Source organism: Bacillus rossius, chromosome 11 (assembly GCF_032445375.1).
Source record: "Bacillus rossius redtenbacheri isolate Brsri chromosome 11, Brsri_v3, whole genome shotgun sequence".
NCBI classification, from domain to species: Eukaryota; Metazoa; Arthropoda; class Insecta; order Phasmatodea; family Bacillidae; genus Bacillus; species Bacillus rossius.
This window is the reverse complement of record NC_086338.1, coordinates 32,390,501-32,408,337: the sequence shown is the minus strand read 5'-3', so window position 1 is coordinate 32,408,337 and position 17,837 is coordinate 32,390,501. Positions and strand designations below refer to the sequence as shown.

Sequence of the window (17,837 nt, the reverse complement as noted above, 5' to 3'; positions counted from 1 at the left end):
CCAGATTTACTTTCATATTATTTCAATTTGTTGGTGGAAATTATAAAATGTGTAGGATTCCCGGTTGCACGTATAAACCTCCTTATCCCCTCCCCCCTTCCTTGTACGCCTTTTAAATAAAGTGTGGAATGCGAAAACTTATGTTAATCAGAGACATCTCATTTCAACTTTAAACTTAAAGCAGCTAATTAATTTTTTTTAATATGTTTGGAGCAGGTACAACACTTTTCAATTGAAATGCTACTTATTTTAGTTGTTTCCAATAGTTTATTTTTTGTAATTTACAAGCCTGCACGTCCAGAAGATGAGTTAAAGGGTTTAAACTTATTTTCTGCTTCTTGCGCATTGTTATACATAATATTTCCGTCAGTAGCCTAAATGTGAATGAACTCTCTCCAAAATGAATGTATTTTGGGAGTACCTATTATAAAGCAAAATTATAACTACAGGAAGTGAATCAAATTTTCATTAGTTTTGTTATTTTCATCAAAGAAAAGTTACAAGTTTATGCTGCTGTGCTTAAGATCTTGGAGTTACGTCTGACTATAGCATATTTCACATTTCCGCAACAAAACTATAAAAGTTGTTGCACACCATTTTAAGCAAATTATATTCCGATCAACCTTGCCTGTGGAGAATTAGTTTTAAGTTCGATTAGTTAAACAACAAAAAAAATTGCGTAAGACGTTCGACGTTATAATTGAGGCGAAAACACGCTCATTGCATTTCCTCTTTGTGTGTTGTAAGTGTTACGCAGTTTCGCACTGCGTAACTATACGACTACCAGACAGCGCCCCTGGCTATCTGATGGATACCACCCGCAGCACAGGGGCGCGCAATGTTCGATTTCTGCGCGCCGGACGGCAATACATCGGGGCCGCTCGGGCCGCTTCGACTCCGCCCGGCTTCGCGGGCTTCGTCCGGAACAACCAATATCTTTTTTCTGTTTTAGTTTCTTAGTTTTTTAGGTGCTGACTGGCGGCGGAGTGAGTGGTCAGTGCAACCACTCACCACCAGGGGCGCTTGCGTCCCTGGTCACTAAATCCAGTCCTGGATAAAAAGCAAAGCGGACTACGAGTCCAAGTTCCCAACCCCCGCATGGTAGACTCTTTTCTACTCTGTCCAACACTTCATCCAGACCATCCTCTGTCTCCTGTAAACTCCTACACGTAATGCATGCCAATTTGCATCCCGCATGAATGTGCCCAGGGTTTTCCCTGTGTCTATGCAGGTTTTACCTGGGCCCAACCTATCTCTAGTTATAGTCTAGATTTAAAAGTGAGGGGAGTTAAGTCATGGCGCCAATCGCTGCCATGGCTGGCCAATCCCCTTCTAGCACATGATGCATGCGACCCTCTCCTTGCATGGCTAATCCCAGCATGACTAGGCGTATAGGCTTCGGCCTGAGACGCACCTAGGTCCCTCCCTAACCCGGACCCCTCCAAAATACACTTAGTTTTAGTTAGGTTAGAAAAAAAAAATCGGAACAACCAACGATGACGTACTTCCGCCGGCGGGTATCCAGACTGTTCCTCGGTCGGGCCCCGGCGGACAATATAAACCGGCCCAGCCAACGCTAGAGCCGTCGTCAGAATCTGAGTCCCTAAGGGACTCTGAAAAATTTTCAACCCAGTAGAAATATTACAAGTCCACGAGGGACTTAGAATAAATTCAAGCCGCAGTAGTTTGGACTTAGAATTTTCGCAGAGTGAGGAAATAGAAAATTTGCCTCGTCTGTAGAATGAAGGGAACTGTCTCGTAAAGGTTACGGGATAAGTAAAGTAAATGTTTGACTGGTGTTGAAAGTAAAACGGCAGTGGGGCAGCGTGGCAAGAGACGGAGGAGAGGTCAAATACCGCATAACGTAAAGTGTACCAACTTGCAATACGTTGAGGCTTACCGTAACGTAACCAACGTAGTTTTACGTAACGGATTCGACTGAACTGTTATAAGTTCCCGGACTACACGATCAATATAACGAGCACTCCTGATAGAACCTCAAAACGCAGCTACTTTGAGAAAAATGTAAACGACTGACGAGCCGAGTAATGATAAAGACTGTTCGCCGCAATATTGGCGGGGCGTCACGGCATACCGCTGTCAGTAACCAGGATACTTTTGAATACGACTCGCTGAGTGTAAGAACGTGTGTGTAAGAACGTGAAAATTTTAAGTATCATAAATTTGGTATTGATACTTACACCAGAAACACAGTTGAACTTTAAAGAATCAGACCACGATGAATGAGAATGTAAACTAGTTACGTATAATATAAACTGTACTATAAGAGATTTCATGTCAGTTCTCCTTAATTATTTTCTTTCACCTGTCTTATTCTCAAATCGTAATTTGATATGTTTGGCAAATGTTAAAGTCATGTTAGTACAGTTACTTAACGTAATATTGAATGACTTGATGTAAGTTTTTGGACATACGCCATTGCTAAGAACTTTTTCTGTTTGAAGAAAAACTAATAAATAAAATAAATAAATAAAAATACTCAAAAAAAGACAAAAAACACACAAAATTAAGCAAACAATTGCTGTTGTCAACAAGGATATGAACACCACAAAATATTCCGAAACAGGAATATGGTCAGCAAACAAACAAAGAAAAACAAAGAAAAATGTACTAAGAGAACGAAAAAATCCCCACAAATGATGACAACACAAAAATATTGAAACCCAAAATAATTCAGCACAACAGTTGAAACGACGTTTCGGGAACTGCTATCTGCTCCCGTCCTCAGGCAGAGACGCACATGGTACGGAAACACAGGTGCGACTCAACCTGTGTTTCCGTACCATGTGCGTCTCTGCCTGAGGACGGGAGCAGATAGCAGTTCCCGAAACGTCGCTTGTTTCTGTTTAGGTAAAACTATTGTATTTGTTTGTCTTTTCGTTTTGTCATGTTTTTTGTCTCGTTTCAACTGTTGTGCTGAATTATTTTGGGTTTCAATATTTTTGTGTTGTCATCATTTGTGGGGATTTTTTCGTTCTCTTAGTACATTTTTCTTTGTTTTTCTTTGTTTGTTTGCTGACCATATTCCTGTTTCGGAATATTTTGTGGTGTTCATATCCTTGTTGACAACAGCAATTGTTTGCTTAATTTTGTGTGTTTTTTGTCTTTTTTTGAGTATTTTTATTTATTTATTTTATTTATTAGTTTTTCTTCAAACAGAAAAAGTTCTTAGCAATGGCGTATGTCCAAAAACTTACATCAAGTCATGCACTCCCATTGCACAAATCTTTTAAAGATAACGTAATATTGAATGTGCCAAAAACCAGTTGATTTGATGTTCATATTTTCTGCTAACGTAAATTGCTGTTTGCTTTATAATAAGGCGTTAATTTAATGTGTGTGAAATATAGATGTGATCCAATATTGTTAATTATATTTTTCTATTCACAGACATCGTGGGCACTTGCTGTAATCGTCAAAATAAGAAATCAGAAGGTTGTCATATCTGAGCATGCGTGTATTGAAGGATGTTATGTTGTTATTACAAGTTTTATTAATAAAAGCACTTTTGTTTCACGAACTTTAGAACCACTTTCTGAGATTCTAACCCTTGTCCTCCCGCCCTTCCGGACTGGAGGTAACATAAGAAAACGGGTTGAGTTATTATTTCCTAGCAGAATAATTATGCATAAAAATAGAATAGTAGAATAATCATCCTGAAAAAAAATCCTTATTATGCACTTCGTGAGAATGACAGCCAGCACCTTGGAAGTTAATGATACTCGTTTGCGCCTGTAAACGCGTGTTTAAAAAATGAATAAATAAAACAATAGAAGGACACAAAAAGTTGGAAGAAGAAACTAGGAACATCATGTCTTCTAGAACTTTCCGTGACCAACAGCCATAAGATCCGTAGGTGTCTGCTTCAACCATCATCTTAAGAACACAATGCCACTAAAGGAATTTGAAAACCAGCCTTTAAAATGTGCAACAGGTTTCTTTTGTTTTTATTTTTCTACTCTTCGACAAAAGGTCACTACAAACGCTGTGAAAATCACGAGAGTTTGTGTAAGTAATCGAATCGGTATTGGACCACTTAAGGAACCGTCCCTCCATTTACCTGGAGTGATTTCGGTAAACTAAGAAAGACAGAAATCAGGACGAGCAATGACCCGGGTACACACACGGTGTGCAGAAATTCAGAAAAAACTACGCGATTTTAAAACTGTTCAACATATCCGAGTGGTTTCTGTTCACGAAACGCCGAAGACGAATGATTAGATCTGTTTCTGTATTTCGTTTTTAAAAACTGTATTTTTAGAAGTTGGAAAATGGTTGTAATGCATGTTTTCAAAGAAAATATATATATTTAGGCATGAAACACAAATTACAGATTTTGAAAGCACTCGAAGGACTTGAATTACGCCTTCATATTCATTTCTCCGACGTATAATGTTATGTTTTGCCGCTCCAATGTCTTAGTTGCCCTACGCACGACGAGAAGACTGCGCGCCAGTCCACAGCATTGCGCTTAAAGGCGATATCTCTGCTAGAATCACCAGCAGGCGTCGCACTTATCATCCCGCTTCACCAACACAAATACACCCCTCGCTAGGTGGACTCCTGAAGAACAATGCAGAACTCGGCACAAAACCTCGCGAAGTCTCAAGGCTAGCAGGAATCCGTCCTGTTCTGCAGGCGAGACGCCAACTGAAACACGCGGCCAAAAATGTGGAGTTTGTGCGACTGTGGAACACGCCCTCGGGCGCACTGAAAAGGGAGAGTATTTTTGTTGTGTTGCGCCGAGAAGACGAAACAACTTCCAGCCCCAAAGGAAGATTTCCCGACGCGTAAAACATCCCCTACCCGAGCGAGAGTCGCTACCAAGCACCCTCGACTCAGGTGCCATCAGCTCTGACCGCCGCGGCGTCGACTGAGTGTCTGCTTGTGCGCAGAGGCGGGCTTGGCTTGTTTGTGGCGGAGACGCTGTTTCCTCCCCCACTCTTCTGCACAAGCCCACATGCCACCTTGAGCACTCCAGTGTGGGGGAGCCATTGGTCACTCGCATCGCCCTCCCATTGGACGGACCGCGAGCTGCCGACGCGACGCCCTTCTCGACTGTTCGGGCGTCGGGTCGGCCCGGGATGACGTGACTGGCCCCAACTACGCTCGTCGGTTCTGGAAAGGGCGCCGGACCCTATTTAAGCCTCGACGCCGACCTCCGCAGCAGTTCCGGGCGAGGCGTCGAGCGGGAAACCTCGGCGAAGGGAAGTGCGACGGCGGCGGCGGAGTCCCGCGGCGGAGGTCCACGAGGGGTGCTGCGGCGAGAGTTGCGCCAGAGGTGCGGCCCTGCGAGGGGTGCGGTGTGTAGAAACCGAGTGACTGGGGAGTAAACATTTTTTTTAATTGCGAGAAATTGGTGATTAAGCATTTTTTTAGCAAGATTACTTATTAGTGTTGTAAATATTAGTAATCAATAAAACTGTGTAATAAAAACTTAATTTGGCTATCCATTACGAACCCAGTTCTCGCCACATTAATAAAATCGTAATAATATTTTAGAAAACAAATAAAATATACAATTAAAGATTAATTTATTATGACTTTTATTTAATAGGATTCTTACACACCTACATTAAATGTTTTTGTGTCTAAAACATCCATGGACTCTACATATAACTAGCACACCTGGTTCTTCGAGTTAAAAAAAAGTATATATACATATATATTACAGATTAAACCTGATTCTGCAAAATGAATACTCGAAAAAATAAATGCTGGTCATGTTATCAAATATATGTCCTGCTTGAAATTGTTGTGAAATAAAGATTGTAAGATTTTGAGGATACTGTGAACTATGAGATTTGGTTATGGAAGTTTGTGTTGGTTGGATACTCTGCTCGGAAGAGATTAGTGGGATGCAATGATAGACTTACTGTTGGGATACACTTCTTGGCGACGAGAGAAGATAGGATTGGTTTGGTTCAGTGTGACGTGTAGAGGAAAGGAACTTGGGATATTCTGCTTGGTCGGGATCTGCAGGCTACAGTGATGGAAGGATCGGCGAGGTAATGACGGGGTATGGATAGGTGGAGCATTATGGGATACGATTGATGAGACGCGACTGATTGGCTACGACGGTGCGTGATGACAGATTCAGTGGCATTCTGACTAATGTGGTTGGTGAATGCTTTAAGGTTCGGAGACTCTTGGTCCTATAAGTAACTCCGCACGGCAGGCCGTCCGCTTCGGAAACTCTCCATCTAGGTGTTCTACCGTTTGACAGGGATGGAAAGTGGGGAGGGGCTGCCCTGGGTGATGGGTTAGAGGGATGTGCAGATTAATTTTTTGTAGACTACACAAAAGTGTGAGATATAAGGTATACAATATGTACTATACATACTTTTTTTTCTTCACTATCAATAAAAGCTTTTTAAATAGAGATCTTTATTACTCAGTTTCTAGAGAATGTGACTTAAAATTGAGTCGTGTATTTCCAAAAGGTTTTGTTCTAGAAAATAAAATTGCATGGTAACCCACAGTGAATAAGGAGCAGTTTATTACAAAAGTTGCCATATTCATTTTAATAAACCGTCTTGGAACGCCACATCGTAGAATTTGAGCAAACCGTTTTCCTCGATTTCTCGCAAAACTGTTCTGAGGGAGATGGCCAGTTTTTGGAAAATACACGACCCGATTGTGGGTACAACGTGCACGTATGAAACGCAGACTTTTCCTCGTACGATTAGTGTTTTTTTTTTTTTTTTTTTTTTAAATTTCTTTCCCGCCCGTGGCGAAGAAAAGCCGGTGTGACCTCGGCCCGGTGGAACTCCGCAGACCGGGACTGCAGGGAGGGAGGAGGGAGAGTGTGTTTCTGCGGCGGCGACCGGCTAGGCGTCACACGGCGTCATGACGCCGCTGCTGCTGCTGCTGCTGTTCGCCGGGACGCGAGGCCTACTGCAGCGCGCCGTGCGGGCGTCCAGGGAACTAGCCGACCCGCGCTGCCGGGCAGACGTGCTGGAGTACCTCGCCGAGCTGCAAGACTTCCGCCTGTGGGCCGTGCGCAGTGAGTCCGTCGCCAATCAACACCCTCCACTGCTTCCTCTGACGACCTACATAAACAATTTTTAGTCAAATCGTGAAAGTGATACTAAAATTTTGAGATTTTCCGGTCTTTTTTAGGCACCCAACCAATTTGGGTCATTCTCCATTTACTGGACTTTAGTTAATTGGTACAAGTTGATGCATATAACTACAAAGGAGCATTGTAGCAACCTTTATTTGACTTAGAAAATGGTTAATTACGAGAAAGGAAACTTTTTTTTATATGAACCTGTCCATATAGGCGAACTAGGCAACCGCCTAGGGCGCCAAGTAGCTGGGGGCGGCGCAGCACGACACACAACAGCTGATATAATATGTTTAACGATTATTGAAACTAGATGAAAATGGATTTTTGTAACAGTTTGGAATGTTTATATTGATATAAGTAATTATTTAAAGTCCACGGTGACCTGTTTATGATTTGTAATAAGTAAGTAAAAAAGTAAAAAAAGTAAAAAAACACAAGCCTGCTTACATTTGATTGTTGACAAAATCTTAGGCTTACATGATGTATTTTGAGGCATGGAAAAAATTTTTTTGGGGTGTCCGGTGGGGGGGGGGGGGGGGGGAGGTACATTAAGGTTTTTCGCCTAGGGCGCCAATTTACCTTGCCCCGGCCTTGCCTGACGAGATGGGGCTGCAGTTTTCAAAACTTCGATCGCACGAGGGGAATATTTAGGCACGTGGTGGAGGAACCGTGAACTTCCGAGTAACAGATAATGATAAAGTCTGTGGAAGAAGGAAAAAAAAAAAAAAGGAATGGCAAAGATACGGTATACCTCAAACATGCTGTCCTTATTAGCCAGAGGCACATTAATAATAACATTACAGCTTGGAGCGAGCTGAGACCGTAGAACATTATATAGAGTGCGTCAGCGGCGACGCCACTCCAACGCATGCGCTAGCTGTCGAATGGGATGACGGAAAGGGTGGGGGAATAGGTACCTACATAGCGGAGCACGCTATATGCTAGTTGTAAATACCAGAAGGAGAGACGGCAAAGGAGAGGTAAGAAATGACGCAGCAGTGATGCTATGGAATTATCGTAACTCTGCTTGCGTTTTTCTACGCCAATTTTTTTAAATTTTTTTTTAATTTGATATCATAACCGCATCCTTAATATTCTCAATAATTATTTCTTGTTCATTAAAAAAAATACTAATAATTTACCTGTATCTGTACCTAATAAGCTAGAAGTTTCACTTCCGTCATTCGTGGACTGCACTCACTCTTTTTTTATATATATAATGTTTTAGTGTTCTTTTACGTTCACACACCAATATAGTATGTTAAAACAAAATACTATAGTAGAGATCTCCTATTTTAACAAAGTTAGTCAAAGCTGTTGTGTGCCTTTTTAAAATCACTATCAACTAAAACCACACAATTTCAGCAGTGACATTCAATTGAAGTAAATTATATAAAAAAAAAAAACACTAAACTCTTTTTGGTGAAGATATTTATGAGCTACAGATTTGACTATTTCAGAAGAACTCATTAATTTAACAAGCTGAGCTTTAAAAAATAAGTGTTTTCCCTGTGCGTTAGAACACTGCGAAAGTATAAATAAAAAATTCAATTACTGATATAAAAGTATTATTTTAAATAGTAAATTTCACATAGTAAAACAATAAATGTGTCAAGTGTAAAAATTGCAATTCTGATATTTGTTGTCTTCTAGACTGCAAAGAGGATGCCTAAAATCAAAGACGTTTTCAACACCTAAGTAGAGTTTTGCCTTTTTTTTTTCTTTTAATTTTTTTTTTTGTTAGTTCAGTGTTTATATTTTGAGTTCATTTATGTATGCGTGGACATATAGAAAAATTGTCTAAATAATGTCATAGGAAATAACAATCTGTAGTACTTTATTTTTCTTCAGATCTAGTACTATTTTCCTGCCTGAATTGTTAAAAAATATTTTTTGCTTAGTGAAGACCCATGACGCCAATAGCTGGTCAGTAGGGGCGTAGCAAGGGATTGCTGGGAAATATCTGGTACAGTTTGCGCTCTTTAATCCGGCATTGGTCGGTTCGGCACATCGAACCGCTCGCTTTCGGATTTTTTTTTTTCGCGTGGCATCGGGCGTTTGTTGGTCAGAAACTTAAAAAAAAAAAAAAAAATTAAAAAAAGTGACGCTAATAAGAAAGTTTTCTTGTCAAAGAGCAGCTTATTAGGCTACAACTTGTTTTAAACGCCATTGAATACGTTGAGATAGCTACGTCTGCACGAGTAGATGATAACTGCGTTAGCTCGTGGTCTGAGCCATGTTGGTCAGACGCTCCGAACATTCGCTGAAGCGTTGCGCCTACGTCGTGAAAACAGTTTTAAATAACTGTGTTTTATTGAAGTAATTGTGTTTTAACGACAGAGATTCGAATTCATGCTGTTACGAGTGGGAAAACCGGTAGAAAAGAAAAGCCAAATTAATTAAATACAGGTTCGTTCATTAACTACTACTTACTATTAAATAAATTACAACAATTAAAATGTATGTCAACTAATAAATCACTTGTTCGTTTAGTCCACAGTCTACTCTTCTCACTGGAGCTTCACTTGACAGATGCTCTTTCTATTGCTCGACTCTTACCGCGGATATCTATCCCATAACATTGCCTCGTCCCGATGCACCAGTCTCCGCACAACCAAGCTCGTCGCTCGTCGTTTGTTTCCGCTCATCAAGGGATCGCCTTTCTGCCTTGTAGGCTGGCGTCACCGTGGTTATACTCCTCAGCCTCCTTCTGGAATGGTTTCACATCCCTTTGACGTGTGGCGTCATTAGGGTCGACTTGACACCCGAAGCTCCCAGAACATCGGCGTCCTAGTTACGTCACATCACGCAGGTGGGGCTCTGGAAACGTGCCGAACCCTCCAGAGCCGCTGAGAGTTCTCTGGGAAAGCGGCGAGAGGGGTTGTGGCGGGGAGAGGGGTTGCTAATCCGATTAGGCGTGTCGCACTGATGGACCGCTCCGCACCCGTTGGCTAGCCGGCCCTCCGGCCTGCCTTGTGGTCCCGCCTCTAGTATGCTCGGATCAATACTTAACCAATCATCATCAGCCGTGGTCGAGCACCATTTACGCAATGATATGGGCATTACAATATGGCGATGGAAAGTAAAAAAAAAAAAAATAAGCGACTTCAACTACGTCACGGCATGCCGTCTCCTTAGAGTTCCTAACTCTATGATTGCATGTTAATTTTTTTTTGTTTTGAAATATTCTCGTTATAACAATACTGACGTTCGGTAATTCGGGGGGGAAAAAAAATATCGCTTAAACCGGGTCGACCGTGGTCCGCGAACGTTGCGGTTTAAGAGAGCTTTTGACCGCAGCAATGCACACGCGCGCGATGCCCGGAGACAGAGGGCCTACGCCGAGGTCACAGAGGTCCTCGAGCAACTCCGGAGCTCCGCAGACGCCAGACAGCGCCGCGGTGGTGGCAGCCAATAGCTGCCGAGAGTTCCCGAACGTCCTTGTGGCCAGGGCCGCCACGAGGGAGGAAAAAAAAAATCGGTTGTCTGTGAAGTCGGTTTACGGACGGTAGTTTAACGTGACAACGTCATAACGAAACATTGATGAAATGATTGCATACTTTTATAAATAAAATTGAATCATTTTTATTTTAATAAAAAATAATAAATACTTGAAATTATTCTAGTAATCAGATTTTTAAAATGCGAGAATAATTAACCTTTATTGCCGAAATTGTTGTTGTAATAAGCAATGAGAACCACATTAACTTTTCGTTTAAATATAATTATGAACAAGTTTTCATATAAATAAACTGTAATCAAATATCTAACATAACCTATTATTACTGCACTCGCAGACAGATGCTACTTTTATTTAATAATAAAAGAATTAATACATCGTAACGGGACAATGTGCGTAACGGGACACAGCGCAACGGAATAATGTGCGTAACGGGACGTCTTTTCGTGCGTGCAGCCGGCGTTCATCGATTTATTAGACTTTGTCACGTCAAAAAATATGTTTTTGGGGGGGGGGGGGGAGGGGAACCTTGGCACAAGGAGGAAAAGGCACCCGCTTGAGCTTCAAAGATTTGGTTTACGATGATAAGATAGAAAATCACAAGTTATGGCCATAATAGTTAGTTGTCGTTAGAGAAGTTGCGCAATAGATAATAGGCAGGAGGTTCGACAGAGTTATTTATTAGCGTCGCGGATGGCCCTGCTCTTGGCAGGGTGATCCCGCAGTGGTTCGTCGTTGCCTTCCCGCACCACGCGGGAGCTAGGGAGTCAAACATAATAGATGATAAATAACTTCTCTATTCAAGATTTTCTTTTTTTTCTTCTCTCAATTAAATAGTGCTCACATTCACCAACCAGCAAGGCGTTTTTCGCTACTTCAGAACAAACGCTTCCAGGACAAACGACGCGCCCCCCCCCCCTTTTTTTTCTTCTCCCGTGGGCGAGTACACACTTCTCGCTGCAAGACAAGGAGACTTTGCGGTCCTGGGCCATTTGCTTTTAAGGGGGCGTCAGTTATTTTTTTCCCAACAGGGACCTTACCTTGGTCCTCCTCTGAAATAAATGATAAATAATGTCTTACATTTTTTTATTTTTAGCCAACCAGGAACTTAAATTCAACCGATGTTTTTGCTGATTTATTTTAAGAAATTGTATTATTATTAAAAGTTGAATAAATTACGTTTACATTAAATATTGAAAAAAGGTATTGAAAAAGGGTATAAGTACGATTGAATGACGAACTGTTTAGGCATGTTGCCTGGCCTTTGGTTCCTTTCTTGGCCACTAGATTCCAAAGGGAATATTTTGTGAAAGAACAGATGTGTTTATTGTCCCCCGCTCGGGCGATGAGACGACCGGGCCCCGAGTGAGTGTTGACGAGGAATGACGTCATCCCGTCGTTTCCCGTCGTTTCCCGTCGTTTCCCGTCCCCTCGAGACGCCACGCTTCCCTACGTCGAGAAATCGACACCACTTACTTCCTTAAAAGCGGTCCGTTTCGACATCGACTGCACGCACGGTCGTCTCTCTCTTCCCGTCGTCGGTACTGTTTTATTGTTGACGTGTGAACGTCTTAGCTCTCGGTATGAGGACACGGCATTTGGTAGAAGTAATTTCGCGAACATGGAACGGAAGTCGATGAAACGGAAATGTGGATAAAAAATGGTGGACCCACGTGTAGCAACGTAAACCCGTACACAGTAGCCATAGTAAAATAAAAGTAGTCCCAATTTTGAAAATACATTATAAAAATTAAATTACACGTAGATAATAAATATTCTCAATTTTGATGCTTAAGAAGTTTCAGTAGCTAGAGATAACCTTAAGGTTATCGAATCGTGTCAATGGCCAATTCTTCTCATTGAATGTCTATGATTTTAATTTAAAAAGATTTTTATGGACATAATGCCATTGCTGGTTTTAACTGTATGTCACATAGTAACCTCAAGAATGAACACGAAAGATAAATACACAAACACAAGCCAAAATCAGCCGATGTGAAATGTCAAACACATTTATACAGCACAGAGATGATTCCGTGGAATCAGTCAGAAAAATAAAATTGTCACATCACAGATAAACAGTGTGCTGACAACAACGAGGCAGTTACGACAAGGACAAAAAAATGTAGACAAGCCAACATCAGTTATCAGGGCACACCGATCTTTGGGCCGGGGAAGGTGGGGGGGGGGGAGGGGTGTTTTGCCCATTGTTCTTTCCCCTCACCCTCCTCCGTTATCCCACCTGTTGTCCCGGCGCGGGAAACAAGCGAGAGTAGAAGAGATTTCCCCGACAAGCAACACACGTGGGAGGACGACGTAACCTAGCAGATGACCGGAGAGAAGTGCAGATAACATAATCTACAATTAAGGCTCAGTCCTACACACGGAATGTTCGTTATTTCATTTCATTGTCATCGCTGTTTCTGAGGGATCTATTTACCTGTAAATTCACTACGGAAGCTCTCTTGCTTTTTAAGTTTCTTCTCAAAATTTCTCAACAGATACACTCAGCAGCAAATAAAAACGGTCTCTCTGATTTTCCCCCTCCCCTCATAATTCTAGTAAAATCAATTTTTTTTTTAAATTATGGTAGGAATTAGTTTCTTTATAGGCTATTTAAACAAATACTATCATAAATAAAAAATGATAATACTCTACAGAAAATTAAAAAAGGATAAAAATAGGATTAATCTTTCATTAAAAACTTATAATTCTTCATTTTCTGACAAGGGATGGCCTCCTAATGAGGGGAGTTAGCTCCTGTTGCACGGTGAAGGGTCCTAGCCCTGTCAGGCTTAGAAGAAATTACATTTCGAACGTACTCCACCGGCACAGCAACACATTCTTCACGAAAAGCTATTCGAAGCTGATTTAAGTGACTAGGAGAGAGGATTGCGATGCCTAGCACGTCTCATCACATTATTCCACCAATGAGAACGTGCAGGCCGGTCCGAAGCTGTAGTCCTCACGTGCGACAATTCTCGCGTGCGATAAACTCTTGCGGTATGCGGGTCGTCTCCACACACACACCCACACACACACACACACACACACACTCTCTCTCTCTCTCTCTCTCTCTCTCTCTCTCTCTCTCTCTCTCTCTCTCTCTCTCTCTCGATCGTCTGAACGGCACAGACCGAGCCGAGACTCTGTGAACTCACCCGCGCCTTCCTAAAGGCAATCAGTTCGGCTCTCAATGAGCTTGTTTCCATCGACTACGAGGCTCTGACCGCCCAGAAGTGCATTGGGTGTCTAGTGATCCCATCTGCTCCATTTAGGTATTGGTGAACGGTTCATTTTGATTCAAGGCAAGGGCGTCGCCAGCCGATGGCCTGGGGGGGGGGGGGCAAGTTATGGGAAAAGTATGTTTTTATTTTTGCATTTGGCTACACTCTAGGGCTCTAGGGGGGGCAACTGCCACCCCTAACCCCCCCCCCCTCTGGCAACGCCCTTGATGCAAGATAATGACCACCCGCATACCGCAAGAATGACCAGTTTCAAAAATGGTAAATTTCTTATTTTTACCCTTTATAATTTATTTGTACAGTAGTATTAATAAATTGAATTTTTATGTTAAACTGTGTTTAAATAACCTATAAAACCCACAAATTAAAAAAAAATAGCTTTTACTAGAATTATGGGAAAAATCAAATTTTACGTTTCTTTTTTTGCTGCTAAGTGTATTTACGATATATTATCTAATAGCATTAAAAAAAATCACGCCTGTGTTCATAATTATGATCGTTTGTGCGACATTTAACAGTTCGAAAACAACGTTTAATGGAATGTCTGGCAAGAAAATCGGTTATCCAACAACAAATGTAAGAGCATTATGGGGATAAATTAACATAAACATCCTTTAATTTATGTTAATGGCAGGAAAATGACATAACGAACTCGGCGTGTGGCCCAAGCCTCAACAGCACTAGCATATCTCTCGGTTTGTCCTAACAACACTGTCCTTGAAATGGTATTCTCAAAACACTGTTGTTGACGAAATACAAGCCAGAGCGAGAAGACTTGGGTGGCACAGCATTTTGGCCACCTTGACACACAACTTTTGCATGTAAACAACTGAAGTTTTTCAAACATGCCGGTATCAAACAAATAATTAGTTTTTTTTTTCTCCATTCTCGGGAACATTGGATCACACGCATTTATAATTTTATTTTTCCTTAGCTCAATTAAAAACCACTAATGCTTTGAAACACTGCCGCGAACTTTTGTAATGCTGGTCACTAGGTAATGAGTAAAAGAGAAGAATTCGGAGGTTTTTTCAAGTCCTGAAATCACTAAGCATTGGACTTTACAGTTTTCTTGCTAGAAATCTTGTAAATGAATAAATACAAACTACATTATTGACACACAAAAAATAAAATAATCGTATTTATAAATATAGTTTAATACACAATAATGCATCAGTTAAAATTAACCATATTTTAAAGTATAAATATTTCTGGGAAATGTCCCAATAGTTACTGTATAATGTAACCTAGGTGAGCTTAAAAGTGATTATATGTAATAAAACCATATGATTAATTTTTTATAATTTTTAACTTATTATTTTAATAATCTGTTTTGAAATTTAAACTGTTCGAAAAATATTTTCAACTCATTAAATTTGTTTTAGAATTATTTTCTCTTGAAGTTTGTATTTCGCGTCTTATTTCTTCATAATTTTTGTGCATTTTATTTCTCCTTTCCACCATTTAAACTCTGTAGTAAATGTCAGTAATGATCTAACGCCACCTTTGCCCAGCTATTAGATTATGACAGTAGGAAGCGCAATGACAAGGTGACCAGAGCACAGTGAATCGCTCAGAAAACACTTGACAACGGTAGCACGTCTACTGACCTTAACTTCGAAATGAGTGCACCTTAAAAGGTTAGTGAACAGACTCCCAGACATGTGACAGCTTTCAGTTCGCGCGCTCTTTGCAAAAAAAAAAAATCAGCCAAGCAGCGGCCGACTTCCATTAAAGTGATGAGTTGTCGTTCGTCCAGGATTTTTTTTTTTTATCATTTCGTACATCACTTTGCAGATGAAATATTAAAACCAGAAGCTAAGCGCGGCGTACAGGATTCTCCGACGCAGGAATGACAATGAAATACAGTGAAAATACTGTCGTTTTGATGGTCCTACACGTGATCATACGCATCAGGGTCTGCGCAAGGGGGGGATGGGTAGTACATAATCCCCCCCTCCCTTAGAAATCCTAAAAATTCTATCATCCCCCACCAACAAATGGAAAGAATTTGAAATCAAACAGCTGGCAAAGTGGTTTTATTCCCTTTCCCCCCCCCCCCCCCCAAACCCTTTTTTATACATCTCACCAGAATTAAATTCAGCATACGCTCCTGGGCATACCTGAGTTGCCGACATGATTACAGATACGAGTGGGAAAAAAAAATTGGTTGTCTGTAAAGTCGGTTTACGGACGATAGTTTAACGTGACAACGTCATAACAAAACATTGATGAAATGATTGATCCAGAAGAAAAGGAAATATCATATTCGGCCTGAGACTGAGCCGTAATAAGTTATTGCAACCAAACCATTTAGGCATTAAAAATATTATATTCTTTGAGGAAGAATTTTTTTTTAAATTTTTCAATCTTTTGCATGATAAAATCTACCTCTGCATACTTTTATGAATAAAATTGAATCATTTTTATTGAATTATCACTATTTTGTATGGATACAAAGGAGTGAAATGAAATGTGCAATTGAATTAATAAATTTACTTTTATTTGCATTCATTAATTCAAATATATTTATTACTTTTGAAATGTTGCGTGCGCCATATTTATTTTTACAAGTACGAAAAAATTTCACTGCTGCCAGGTTTCGAACCGACAACCGTTAGATTAAGAGTTAAGTACGCTAACCACACGCCCACGAGGCCATACCAAGGTAATGTAGTTTCAAATGTTATATATATATATTTATAAAAACTTTGTTCACGGTAGGGGTATAATATTAACACGATTTTATAACAAATACGCATCCCAAATACACCAAACTTATTTATAATATGTTACAATATTTTTTAAAACATTCTGCAAAAGATCCCGGGTGTAATTTGAATTATTATGTGTAACTGTAAAAAACCATTGTTGGTTCAAAACGTATTTGAATCTTCAACAATTACTTTTAAATAACCGTACCGATTGTGCTGAAAATCGGTGGACGATCGTTAAATTACATAATATTAATAATTCATACGACGAAAATATGATTGAAAAGTCAAATCGATGGTTGTTCCAATCGAGTGGAAGAGAGATGCCACCCATGCGTACAATGGGCATGAAGAGAGATGCCACGCATGCGTACAATGAGCAAACAGAACACATCCGTAGTGGGACACTTTTTCTTGCGTGCAGCCGGCGTTCATCGATTTATTAGACGTTGTCACGTCAAAAAAACCTCCAAGCAGGAAATGACCGATCATATAATGAGGATAAACAGCGAGTGCAGGCCTTAGGACACTCGTGGAACGACTTCCTGGTATCGGCAAGTACAGGTGTTCCTTCGAGCTGGCGTTCAAGGGCAGGCGCTCACGTGGCGTGGTGTGTCGTGAAGGCACAGCTCGTAGCTCACCTCAACACTATGTCGCACTGTCGCTGGCTGAGGCGGAGGAGGGGCAATGGGATGGAACATGAAGGGATGGTTTGCAAGGAGGGGGTTGGGGGGGTTGTTTCCCCTGGTTTGACACTGGACATGGTTCGTTATCTCGCCTCCTTGAGGCATGTTACAGTCGAGGGACTGTCGTATGACCGTGGTAGCTCAATTTGAAAGTTTATTTTTATGTGATCTCATGTTTTTGTATTAATACTATACTAATCTGCACCGTATGTTTTCAGCATTTGAACCCTTAAATACTTTTTTAGTGTTTTGAAACCAGAATAATAACACATAATAATGTTAGCAGGCTTTCACGGCCATTGTCTGAAGTAGCTTGGCTTCTGGGTTGTGGCCGTGTCCTTGGCGAATAATTCACCGATGATGGCGACTGCAATTTCGATCGAAACGTCGGTGAATTATTCGCCAAGGACACGGCTACAACCCAAAAGCCAAGCTATTTTAATAACACATAGTCAAATTTAATGTGAAATATTTAACACATTGCTCTTGTTATTTTATCATACCTGAGGGCATGTAGCTTTATTTCATTGTGTGTGAGCTTTGCAACTAACGTCCTAGTTTTTGTTCAGTCTCGCTTGTACCTTAACACTCTCGTACCTAAATGTTTTTCAGAGTATTTCGTAAAGTTTAGTCTGCCTT

The 17,837-nt window shown here is 40.8% G+C and overlaps 1 protein-coding gene across 1 annotated transcript in view; it reads left to right on the top strand.

Moving 5' to 3' along the window:
• Positions 1 to 6,870: 6,870 nt before the first annotated feature.
• The window catches only part of LOC134536446 (nose resistant to fluoxetine protein 6-like), a 50,084-nt gene continuing 39,117 nt past the window's right edge, over positions 6,871 to 17,837 (top strand). Inside the window, exon 1 of the mRNA XM_063376161.1 lies at positions 6,871 to 7,027. Within this exon, the coding sequence (XP_063232231.1) occupies positions 6,871 to 7,027 (157 nt within the window). The remainder of the gene's footprint in view (positions 7,028 to 17,837) is intronic.